General features: G+C 49.7%; 1 protein-coding gene across 1 annotated transcript in view; it reads right to left on the reverse strand.

Moving 5' to 3' along the window:
• Positions 1-983: 983 nt before the first annotated feature.
• Positions 984-13,419, reverse strand: part of LOC142259270 (uncharacterized) — a 61,449-nt gene continuing 49,013 nt past the window's right edge. The window contains 1 exon segment of the mRNA XM_075331749.1: positions 984-2,618. Within this exon segment, the coding sequence (XP_075187864.1) occupies positions 984-2,618 (1,635 nt within the window).

The raw sequence follows: 13,419 nt of genomic DNA on the forward strand, positions 1-13,419 counted from the left end.
TTACCAGCGATCCCGAAAACGATGCAACCTGATGGGGATCGCAGGTAAGTCGGTGGGAGGTCGCAGGTGAGATGTCACACAGTCAGATCTTACCAGCGATGCAGGAACAATACAGGTCGCAGTAGCGACCTGTATAACGATCTCAGCAGTCACTATGACCCTGTCACACAGTGTCAAACACAGCGATGTGTCCTGCCCAGCAGGACATCGCCTTTGAAGAAAATGGCCTGGACCATTCTGCAACGACTAGAGATCTCACAGCAGGGGCCTGATCGCTGGTAGGTGTCACACATAACAAGATCGCTAATGGGATCGCTACTGCGTCACGGAAAACGTGACTCAGCTGCGATTTCGCTAGTGATCTCGTTATGTGTGACGGTACCTTAAGACTGCTCTCTCTCTGAGTCTCTGCTCGACCCACTCTGTCTGCATTACACTTCTCTATCTCTCCTACCCCTGCTGCTCTAATCTATCTTTCTTCCTAGATACATATATCTCTCACTCTTTCTTTCCCTCTCTCTATATCTCTCTCTTGCTACCTATTCTGCAGTTGTCCCATCATCAGGAGCAGCTGATGCCAGTCCTGAAGACTAAGTATCATTAACATTTGCTTTGCTTCCCTCCAGATTGCATTGCGGTATTAACCCCTTTATCTCCATAGGGATAGTTAGTGATAGGAATTCGGGTGGACATTTCTGTATGTGTGACGTGGGTGGAAATTTATAGAATATTGTGGGTTTTGTGTTATTGGATATTGTGCTTTTTGTGGCGGTACTGAGTAGCAATATATATATATATACTGTAGACTTTTGAGTGTGTTTAATAAATATTGTTTATTACTACACGGTTTCATCTCAGTTAGTTGCCGAGGGTATATATAATATATAGCAAAAAAAATAGATAACATTAAGTGCGTTTTTATGATTATAATAATTATAATTAATATCAGGTGTTAGCTCATATTACATTATTAGCAAGCCTGCTTATTGGCAATAATAATTAATATCGGCGCTAGCCCTACAACACAAAACAAGCTGTGATTTCCGAATAAAACATTTCCCACACTATGAACATGAAAATTGCTTCTCCCCTGTGTGAATTTTCTGATGCGAAACAAGGTGTGATTTCTGAATAAAACATTTCCCACACGCTGAACATGAAAATGGCTTCTCCCCTTTGTGAATTTTCTGATGCGAAACAAGGTTTGATTTCTGAATAAAACATTTTCCACACTCTGAACATGAATATGGCTTCTCCCCTGTGTGAATTTTCTGATGCATAACAAGTTTTGATTTCTGAATAAAACATTTCCCACACTCTGAACATGAAAATGGCTTCTCCCCTGTGTGAATTTTCTGATGCAAAACAAGGTGTGATTTATGAATAAAACATTTCCCACACTCTGAACAAGAAAATGGCTTCTCCCCTGTGTGAATTTTCTGATGCAAAACAAGGTGTGATTTATGAATAAAACATTTCCCACATTCTGAACATGAAAATGGCTTCTCCCCGGTGTGAATTTTCTGATGCAAAACAAAGTGTGATTTCTGAATAAAACATTTTCCACATTCTGAACATGAAAATGGCTTCTCTCCTGTGTGAATTTTCTGATGCAAGACAAGCTGTGATTTATGAATAAAACATTTCCCACACTCTGAACATGAAAATGGCTTCTCCTTTTTGTGAATTTTCTGATGTGTAACAAGGGATGATTTCTGAATAAAACATTTTCCACATTCTGAACATGAAAATAGCTTCTCCCCAGTGTGAAATCTTTGATGCCCAACAAGTTCTGATTTCCGAATAAAACATTTCCCACATTCTGAACATGAAAATGGCTTCTCCCCTGTGTGAATTTTCTGATGCAAAACAAGGCGTGATTTCTGAATAAAACATTTTCCACATTCTGAACATGAAAATGGCTTGTCCCGGGTGTGAAATCTTTGATGCCTAACAAGTTCTGATTTCCGAATAAAACATTTCCCACATTCTGAACATGAAAATGGCTTCTCCCCTGTGTGAATTTTTTGATGTGTAACAAGATATGATTTCTGACTAAAACATTTCCCACATTCTGAACATGAAAATGGCTTGTCCCTTTTGTGAATTTTCTGATGCGAAACAAGGTTTGATTTTTGAATAAAACATTTTCCACACTCTGAACATGAAAATGGCTTCTCCCCTGTGTGAATTTTTTGATGTGTAACAAGATATGATTTCTGACTAAAACATTTTCCACACTCTGAACATGAAAATGGCTTCTCCCCGGTGTGAAATCTTTGATGCCCAACAAGTTCTGATTTCCGAATAAAACATTTTCCACACTCTGAACATGAATATGGCCTCTCCCCTGTGTGAATTTTTTGATGTGTAACAAGATATGATTTCTGACTAAAACATTTTCCACACTCTGAACATGAATATGGCTTCTTCACAGTGAGAGTTTTTTGATGATTGGAATTTTGGTCTTGTTTGAAAAGATCGGATGATAGAGCTTCCCGAAGAAGGACTGGAGGTATATTGGGGACAACATCGTGCTCTTCATATGTATCATGTGTGATACAGTCCTTATCTGTTATAAATTCTGAAGATATTAGAGATCCATCTGAACTCCCAATACAGTCATCTGCTAAAAATAAACACAATGTTATTATTTCTTAATGTATTATCTTGAAAGTTCATTTATTTTTTTAAATCATAACATCAGAAATTAAATTAGGAAAAAATGTATTCTTAATCTGTTGGCCAATTTTGTCTTCTGTTACTTCTTCGTTAATTCAGATCTCCCATTCCTAGTACCAGTTCTCTGGAATGTGCTACAGTAAATAATGTGATTGTCACAATGTGACTGCAGGATAATGAGGGAAAGGGGGCTCCAATACTGTCTCTCACGCTAGGGGACCCAAAGCTATTCCTAACCAGTGGATTATCCCTGAAGATGGAGATGCTGGAGTCTCGTGCCTTACTATTCTGCTGATGAGATCTAATCTGTAATCCCCCGGGGAAGGAAGGGGCAGGAATATAATGGAAACACAGAATAAGACAGACGGGAAATACAGATTAAGAGAGATGAAACACATTGATGAAACTCACAGAAATAAATAGTGAAAGACTAAGGAGAAAAGCAACAAAAAGACACTAAGGTTAACACCACAACAGCTCACACTAATAATGCAAAACAACACCTCACCAGACTAGTATAGGTAAGCTATAGCTGGCATTAATGAAATAGTCCAGCCAGCATATACAGGAGGAGAGCAAATGATACTTTCTCCTCTAAAGCATGTGATCAAAGACATTAACAAGCAGCCCTGCAGAGAATAACTCTTGTTAGCCTGCCCAAGTCTGTGGTTCGACGCCTGCGTCTCCCTGCGCTGCTCTCAGACATCAGAGAAGTTAACATGCAATGTACAAGAATCTATAATTTCCATAGACCCTGACGCCGCCATGACAGTTGGCAAAACCTGCAGAAATCTCCTTGCAACATTGATCCACAACATAGACATTTTCAAAGAGATTTTTTTTTTCCGAAAATAAAATAGTTACAGACAGATGCCAGATATATAACGGGGTTGTCCGGGACAACAATTGTGACGATGTACACTGAAAAAATTAAGTTAGGGACTGGAGTGAGATTTTTGGCATAGGGAATGTCACAGTTTGGTATAAATTAGAGAAACGGTGGCATCACACCCTTGTTCTGGCTGAGCTTTGCTCATTTTGGCAAAGCTGATTAATATTGGCGTGAACACACACACACACCCGCCTGTCTCCTCTTCACCTTTAGACTCCTGCAATTAAGACCTTTGTTCACATGACGTGATGTCAAAAAGGTTTTTAAGCAGTTCTATAATCGGCATATAAACACTGGGGCCCCTAGGAGAATGGGAGCCCTGTGAAATTGCCCAGTTTGTTCTCCCTTTCCATTAAACACCAGTCCTGCATGCCAGCCAGTCTTCTTTTCAGTTCTTTAGACTACTGCAATTAGGAGACTTTTCGTTACATCATGTCACATGAGTTTGAAGGAATCAGAGGTCTCAGAATAACACTGATGGGGTTCCTAAGACAGTGGAGTTCCTGAAAAATTCCTGGCCCTGACTGTAACTAGGGCTTATTTTTGGACTAGGGCTTATTTTTCAAGTATTGTCCACAAATCCTGCAAATTCATGCTAGGGTTTATTTTTAGGGTAGGTCTTATTTTCAGGGAAATAGGGTATTCATGAACCCTCTGCAGGTCTTTGATTTGCCTTCATAACAACATAGAGAAGGGGGGCGTGGCCTGCACGCTGATGGCGAAGGCTGCTTGAAAGGAGAGCTCTGTGCTGAAGCAGGATAAACCGGCTCTTATAAGCTCACAGATAACAGGATTACCAGCTACAGGAGGGGTGAGTAACCCCAGCCCCCAGCTATGCCTAAGGGGAGACCTAAAAAAAACTGGCACTCCAGCCAAACTGACAGACTTCTACCCCCAGGATAGGGATCTCTCCTCACCAAGCAAGATGGCTCTGGCTTCCCACTCAGCTTCTTCCCACTCCTCACAAGGAGATACAGGCTGCTTGAGAGGCTGCACAGGCATTCCTCTGACAGAGGAAACAATGCAATCTCTGCTGAAAACGCTGAGGGCTTCCCTGCAGGCTGATCTCAGAGAAATAGTAAGAGAGCTGAAGGAAGAGATCAGGTCTCTGGGTGATCGCACAGAGCATGTAGAAACTAAAATGGCTGAATTTGCAACATCACATAACAATCTGATAGATGCTAACACAGCTTTGGAAAAGGAGATGGAGGCACTAAAACTTAAAATCAGTGATGTAGAGGACAGATCCCGAAGAAATAACCTAAAAATCAGAGGGATTCCCTCATCAGTAGCAGATAAAGACCTCCAGGAATACTTCCACAAGTTTCTGCAGCTTATACTCCCTGGATGGGACACCAGAGACCTGATAGTGGACAGGATTCATAGAGTCCCTAAATCCAAAGGCATAGATCCAGCTCTGCCTAAAGATGTCCTGGCTAGACTTCATTTCTATAAAACAAAAGAAGCTGTGCTTCACACACTGAGGGGAAATCCAGCCCTGCCAGACACTTTCATGGGACTAAAAATCTTCCCAGATCTTTATGCTGCAACTCTTAATAAAAGAAGAGAATTTGCCCAACTTTCTAAACTCCTTAGAGATCAAGACATCAAGTACAAGTGGGGTTTTCCGGTGAAGATGATAATTTTCAAAGATGGAGGCTGTGAGGGAAACCCTGGGATATGAAGATGAATTATGACTTCCAGTCATAATCGCTCTCATCACTCCCTGGCAGTGCCCCCTCCCTTCTTGTTCTCAATGTCCACCATCTGGGAAGGTGTCACATCCCAGCAACACATCCCATGGCCATCTCCTGTGATATGGAGATTAGGTGATGTGGGAACAATGGACACAGGATGACTCCCTGCCGTGACCCTGTAGTAGGGGCTGCTATCTAGTTAGCCAGCTTGGAAGTATCCAGACAGGACGACTCCAGTAAAAAATGGTTCATATCTCGCAAGCCATATTTCCGATAAATATGGCAACCATAAAAATGGTGTCTCCGCATGCGGACGATGCTGGCACACCCTTTTTATGGGAGCAGGACCTGGGGAAATACCCCAAACGTGATATCAGCCAATGTGGAACTAGTAGACAAGTCATGAGTCCTCTCATTCTGTAGCTAAATTCATAACTGTCACAATGAGAGCATTGATGTCCGCCTACGACGCTCCCAGGCCAAGTTATGGCCATATCCCATGTTGTGGATATTGTCCATAACTCCAGCCAGGGGTGGAGCAGTGCTCCCTCTGAGGTCACTAAGGTAGGAGGGGACCTGGATTTGCCCAGGTTGATAACCCTACTTCGGCCATTTTCCAGTGTTCTTCTGCTCGGGGGCCTGGTTGGGAAAGACCTGTGAGGGAGTTCCTGGAAACCTGGTCTACAGCGCCCCCCTGTGGCCAGACGCACAAGGTAACTGCTGGAACTGTGTATGCGTGTTTGTAACCCATGCTTTGCTTGTAACTGTACTCTGACATATGTATATTCTGTAGATTCCCTATTGTATATATTGTAGTTTCTAGTGTGCTTTAGGCTGATTAAATTATATAATTAATCTTGGGCTGTTCTGTTATCTCGATCTTGAATCCCACGTCTGTGTGTTCGGCTAATAGTTACCGTGAAGCGGTTGGTGGCAGCGAGTTGTGCCAAGGATTATTGTGGGGAGGCCAGTGAGATTCGGGGAGATTTTATATATTCCGCCCGCGGAGGTCGGGGGAATATATACCCTACTCTCACCGGGGACCCTTCAATAATCGGCATAAGTAGTATAGCGGCCTCCTTGCTTATTGTCGGGCAATTCCATAATTGGCCTGACTATAAGAGGGGCGCTAGAGAGCGCGTCACGTGCTCTGTCTGTCGGTCGGGAGGTATAAAGGAGGGGTGACCCCCCACTTGTTACCCCCCGATTGTGACGTACTGGTAGCCAGCGCGGGGGATTTCTGAGTGACCCCCCCGGTGGTTCGTGACATATTGGTGGCATAGCGGTGGGATCGAGATAATAGTGTGTGTGAGTGTGAGACCCATACTCCCAGACACTAAAGACTGCCTGCAGCAGCTGTGGCTGCTGGGGTCTTCAGACTAGCTCAACACTAGAGTGTCAGAGTGCAGATACTGTAAGGTGTGTGGAGGCATCAGGTGTCAGTTCTGTGTCAGTGACCAAAAGTCTGCAAGAATGGCTGATGGCACCAGGAGCAGAGCTAGGCAATTGGCCAATGCTAAAGCCGGAGCCGAAGAGAGGGAGGACGGTGCTGTGGACAGTAATGAGGAGGTTGTCCACGAGCCCTCCAAGAGCCCGACGCCAGAGAACAGCTCTGCAGAGGACATTGCACAACCTGGCAATTATGGACAAGATGAGGAGCAGCTCACCCAAGGGTCCTCAACGAGCCAGATGCCAGCCCTCCGCTCTGCAATGGACAGTGAATCACCAGGCTCCGCAGCGGGCCGCAGATCACCACTTGCCAATCCCTCCGGCCTGAGAGGTGCAGAGGCCCTCCTTCAAGCTGCCTTGGCCAGGCTTATGGCTGGAGACCGGGATACCTACGAGATACTCATGGCCGAGCGTGAGCGACAGGCAGCGCGTGACGCTGAGGCTGCGGAGCGGCAAGCAGCGCGTGAGGCTGCGGAGCGGCAGGCAGCGCGTGAAGAGCGAGAGCGAGAGCGACAGGCAGACCGTGACTACCAGCTGCAGCTAGCTCAGCTCCGGCCCTCATCAGCCACATGTGACCTTCAAAACACCAAACTTCCAAAGGTCCGTGTTGAGGACTTCCCAGTGCTGGAGAAGGATGGAGACTTGGACTCTTTCCTGACTGCTTTTGAACGGACTTGCTTGCAGCACCATCTGGACAAGGATCAGTGGGCCAAATACCTGACCCCCCGTCTAAGGGGTAAGGCCCTGGATATCCTTGGGGACTTGCCTGCTGAGGCAGATCAGGGCTACGACACCATCAAGCGGGCCCTGATCCAACAGTACAACCTCACTCCAGAGTCCTACCGCAAGAAGTTCCGGACCCTGCAAAAGGGACCAAAGGACTCCTGGGCTGACCACCGGCGGGCACTTGCCCGAGCTGCCGACCACTGGACCCAAGGCCTGCAGCTTTCCACCGGACCGGAGATCCTGGACTTGTTCATCACGGAGCAACTCTTGTGGAACTGCCCTGAGGATCTCCGCCAGTTCATCCGAGACCAGAAGCCAAAGGGGTCCACGGCTACAGCTGCCCTGGCCGATGACTACACCAACAATCGGGCTCCTGAGGCCAGGAGAGCAGCCTCCAGGCCCGTGGCAGAACCAAGACGGTGCCACCAGTGCAACCTACCTGGACACTTCAAGGCCATGGGCCCTCAGCGTCCCAAGGCCCCGGCTCCGTCCCCGTCCCAAGGGCCGCCCAAGGTGTATTGTGTGGGTGGGGGTGGTGGTAGGTCCCTGGACAGCTTCCAACCTGTCACCGTCGGCCGGTCTGTGACCATAGGATTGCGAGACAGCGCCTCGGAGGTGACTCTGGTGCGGCCTGGGATGGTGTCCCCCCAAGACTTGATCCCTGGAAAAACCCTCGCTGTCTCCGGGATTGGAGGCATTGACCCGGCGCTGCCTGTTGCTGACATTTATGTGGACTGGGGCGCAGGGCGAGGGGTGAGGGAGGTGGGGGTAACTGATCGGATCCCTGCAAACGTGCTACTTGGGACAGATTTGGGGCAGATAACCTCCCAGTTTGGGCCCCCCCCAAGGGCTGAACCTTCAGCCCGTACTGACATGACTCCTAACAATGTTAATGTGTTATCTATGAATGATGTAAGGGAGGAGGGAGTGAACTCTGATATTTCTGCTTGCATAGACACCATAGACACACACTCAGCTGCAGCTGTGACAGGGGAGGGGGTCAGAGAAAGGTGTGACAATGCCTCTACAAGTAACCAGCCAGTGAGCTGGGATCTGTTGCCCTCTGCAGGGATAAGCAGAGAGCAGGGTGCTGCAGGGGGAGGACCAGTGTGTGGGGTGGGGGCTACCACAGCAAATGTGGGGTCCCCAGAGATTTCACAGCGGGGTTCTGTTGCTGCAGGAGGGGAACAGGCAGGTGAGATTGGGGCCGGTCCAGGAGCGGAAGTGCTCCCAGGTAAGATCTCGGTGCATGGTTCCCCCACAACCGGGGTGTCAGGAAGCCAGGTAGGTCTGCCTGAACCGGCGACTTGGTCAGGAACGGAGGAGGAGCAGGCACGACCCACGGTCGCAGCGGCTGTGGCCGCTGTCACCCGCAGTGGGAGTGCTGGAAGCCAAGGGGCCTCCCGGAGGTCCGATAGCTCTTCCCCTTCTGACCAAGTGGCAGCCGAGTCAGGTGGAGGCCAGGACACAGGTCCCGGGGTACTGACTGAAGATGTGACAGTCTCGTCGATTCTGGCCACATCTAGTCAGGGGTTTCAGGCAGCGTTAGAAGCTGACGACAGCCTGAAAGCTCTTAAGGAGCAGGCGGCACAGCCTCCCTCGGACTCGGACCCGGAGCGAGTGGTCTGGGACCAAGGACGGCTGTACCGGGCCACGGTCCAGCAGGGTTCACCGGAGGCGTGGCCCAGGGACCGACAGTTGGTGGTACCCTATCCGTTCCGGACGGAGTTGTTGCGGATCGCACATGAGATTCCGATGGCCGGACACCTAGGGATCGCTAAGACCAAGGCCAGGTTAAACCAGCATTTCTACTGGCCAAAAATGGGGGCCGATGTGGCTGCCTACTGCCGTTCGTGTGAAACCTGTCAGAGAGTGGGGAAGGAGGGGCCACACCCCAAAGCCCCACTAGTATCTCTGCCAATCATCGATGAGCCTTTCAGGAGGGTGGCTGTGGATCTGGTCGGCCCGCTGGCCATCCCCAGCAGCTCCGGGAAACGCTTCATACTGACGGTAGTGGACTATGCCACCCGGTACCCAGAAGCAGTGGCCTTGTCGTCCATTCGGGCTGACAAGGTGGCCACCGCATTGCTGGAGATTTTCTCCCGAGTGGGTTTTCCCCAGGAAATGCTCACTGACCGGGGGACCCAATTCATGTCCCAGCTGATGGAGGCCCTCTGTAAGCAAGTCCAGGTGCGACATCTGGTGGCCAGCCCGTACCATCCACAGACTAATGGCCTGTGCGAGCGGTTTAATGGCACCTTAAAGCAGATGCTTAAGATGTTGGTCGACTCCCATGGGCGTGACTGGGAGCGGTATCTCCCACACCTGTTATTTGCTTACCGGGAGGTTCCACAGGCCTCAACAGGATTCTCACCGTTTGAGCTCCTGTACGGGCGACGTGTGCGGGGCCCCCTGGCTCTGGTGAAAGAGGCTTGGGAAGGGGATTTGGCCACCCCTGGAGTGTCGGTTATCGAGTATGTCATGCGCTTCCGGGACAAAATGCAGGCCTTGACGCAACTGGTACACGACAATATGGCTCAAGCCCAGGCCGATCAGAAGCGTTGGTACGACCAGAACGCTTGTGAGAGGACCTACCAAGTGGGTCAAAGGGTGTGGGTACTGGTCCCCGTACCACAGGACAAGCTTCAGGCAGCCTGGGAAGGCCCATACCTCGTGTACCAGCAGCTCAACCCTGTAACGTACCTCGGTCACCGGGTAGGCGGGAGAACACTGAAGCCCGAGCCTGAGAAAGTGGAAGCCATCGCATCCTGGCCCACCCCCAGGACCAAGAAGCAGGTGATGTCCTTCTTGGGGACCGCTGGGTACTATAGGAGGTTTGTTCCATGCTATAGTAGCCTGGCAAAGCCCTTGACGGACCTCACCAAGAAGAAGCTGCCCTCTGCAGTCGATTGGACAATGGACTGCGAGACAGCCTTCCGGGCCCTAAAGGACGCCCTGTCCAGCCCGCCCGTGCTACAGGCAGCCGACTTCACGCGGCCGTTTGTAGTACAGACCGACGCCAGTGACTTCGGCCTCGGTGCGGTGCTCAGCCAGGTGGACTCTGCGAGCCAAGAGCACCCAGTCTTGTACCTGAGCAGGAAGCTGTTACCACGGGAAGTGGCCTATTCCACGATGGAAAAGGAGTGCCTGGCCATAGTGTGGGCCCTGCAGCGTCTGCAACCCTATCTATACGGGCGCCACTTCATCGTGGAGACGGACCACAATCCCCTCAGCTGGTTGCACACCGTCTCTGGGACGAATGGGCGATTGTTGCGATGGAGCCTTGCGCTCCAGCAATACAACTTCACCATTCGCCACAAAAGGGGCCGGGACCACGGTAACGCAGACGGGCTGTCCCGACAAGGAGAGGTCGCGGACGGGCGCACGGGGGAACACCGGAGTGTGCTGCCCCCTAGCGCCCTCAAAAGGGGGGAGGTGTGAGGGAAACCCTGGGATATGAAGATGAATTATGACTTCCAGTCATAATCGCTCTCATCACTCCCTGGCAGTGCCCCCTCCCTTCTTGTTCTCAATGTCCACAATCTGGGAAGGTGTCACATCCCAGCAACACATCCCATGGCCATCTCCTGTGATATGGAGATTAGGTGATGTGGGAACAATGGACACAGGATGACTCCCTGCCGTGACCCTGTAGTAGGGGCTGCTATCTAGTTAGCCAGCTTGGAAGTATCCAGACAGGACGACTCCAGTAAAAAATGGTTCATATCTCGCAAGCCATATTTCCGATAAATATGGCAACCATAAAAATGGTGTCTCCGCATGCGGACGATGCTGGCACACCCTTTTTATGGGAGCAGGACCTGGGGAAATACCCCAAACGTGATATCAGCCAATGTGGAACTAGTAGACAAGTCATGAGTCCTCTCATTCTGTAGCTAAATTCATAACTGTCACAATGAGAGCATTGATGTCCGCCTACGACGCTCCCAGGCCAAGTTATGGCCATATCCCATGTTGTGGATATTGTCCATAACTCCAGCCAGGGGTGGAGCAGTGCTCCCTCTGAGGTCACTAAGGTAGGAGGGGACCTGGATTTGCCCAGGTTGATAACCCTACTTCGGCCATTTTCCAGTGTTCTTCTGCTCGGGGGCCTGGTTGGGAAAGACCTGTGAGGGAGTTCCTGGAAACCTGGTCTACAGCGCCCCCCTGTGGCCAGACGCACAAGGTAACTGCTGGAACTGTGTATGCCTGTTTGTAACCCATGCTTTGCTTGTAACTGTACTCTGACATATGTATATTCTGTAGATTCCCTATTGTATATATTGTAGTTTCTAGTGTGCTTTAGGCTGATTAAATTATATAATTAATCTTGGGCTGTTCTGTTATCTCGATCTTGAATCCCACGTCTGTGTGTTCGGCTAATAGTTACCGTGAAGCGGTTGGTGGCAGCGAGTTGTGCCAAGGATTATTGTGGAGAGGCCAGTGAGATTCGGGGAGATTTTATATATTCCGCCCGCGGAGGTCGGGGGAATATATACCCTACTCTCACCGGGGACCCTTCAATAATCGGCATAAGTAGTATAGCGGCCTCCTTGCTTATTGTCGGGCAATTCCATAATTGGCCTGACTATAAGAGGGGCGCTAGAGAGCGCGTCACGTGCTCTGTCTGTCGGTCGGGAGGTATAAAGGAGGGGTGACCCCCCACTTGTTACCCCCCGATTGTGACGTACTGGTAGCCAGCGCGGGGGATTTCTGAGTGACCCCCCCGGTGGTTCGTGACAGAGGCACTCACATATGTCATACTTCTTCTCAGCTGGGCAAATTGCTGGATGACTGGGGGGCGTGGCCTGAGCAGCATGTGAGGAAGACCTGTGTAGAGACAGCTCCTGCAAAAAACTCCTGTATAATCCTGTCCAGCTGGGGTTAAAGTTTGTTTTACTGCTTTCCTGGAGTGGTGACCTCTCCTAGACTGAGGGGGCTTCAAAGACCTGAGTGATATGACCAGAACTCGGGCTGATAAAAAGCGCGGGACACAGGCCACACTCATGGACGCTGGAGCTTCATGTGGGGGCAGGGCGTCTGATGCAATAGCTCGCCTCAGCAAGTTTGCACGAGATCAGCCTGAGATACCTGGAGCTGTTAAGCAGTGTGCCCTCAGCGTGGAGGAGATCCCAGGACAAGAACTGATGGAGGAGGAAGAGCAGCAGGGAGCTGTGAGTATGTTGGCTGCTGCCAATAATGTGGAGCAGGGGGACAACCTTAGAGCTACAGATGAAAACACAGATCCTGGGAGAGCAGAGCCCACCCTCAGTGATGTGCTTGCAGCAGTAAATACCTGCAACAATATGCTAGCCACTTTGAACATACAGATGGGAGGAATTAAAATGGACATTTCATCTATCAGGCACGAGTTGCAGGGTCAATGTACGGGTGGGGGCCCTGGAAGACCGGGTCAGTGCCACAGAGGATAAGCTTTCCCCTCTGACTCGGGACCTTGGCAGAGCAATCCACAATATCTCATTGCTTAGGGCTAAGGTGGACGATCTAGAAAACAGATCCCGCAGAAGCAATCTCCGACTGGTCGGGGTCCCAGAAAAGGCAGAAGGCAATAATCCAGTAGCTTTTTTTGAAATGTGGCTCCCCAAGACTTTGGGTATGGATCTGTTTTCTCCTTTCTTCACTATTGAGCGGGCACATAGGGTCCCCACTAGACCCCCACCACCAGGGGCACCCCCTCGTCCTATCCTCCTCAAGCTACTGCACTTCAGGGACAGGGACACTGCGCTCCGCAGAGCCCGGGAGATTAAGGATCTGGCTATTGACGGCCATAAGGTCTCACTGTACCCGGATTTTTCCACTGAAATCCAGCAGAGGAGAGCGCAATTTATTGATGTCAAAAAACGCCTGAGGCAGCTGCAGATCTCTTACTCAATGCTATACCCTACCAGGCTGCGAGTGGTGGCGGATGGTGGGACAAAGTTTTTTGACACTCCAAAGGATGCAGCCGCATGG

The sequence above is a fragment of the Anomaloglossus baeobatrachus genome (genome assembly GCF_048569485.1).
Source record: "Anomaloglossus baeobatrachus isolate aAnoBae1 chromosome 5 unlocalized genomic scaffold, aAnoBae1.hap1 SUPER_5_unloc_5, whole genome shotgun sequence".
Taxonomy (NCBI): Eukaryota; Metazoa; Chordata; class Amphibia; order Anura; family Aromobatidae; genus Anomaloglossus; species Anomaloglossus baeobatrachus.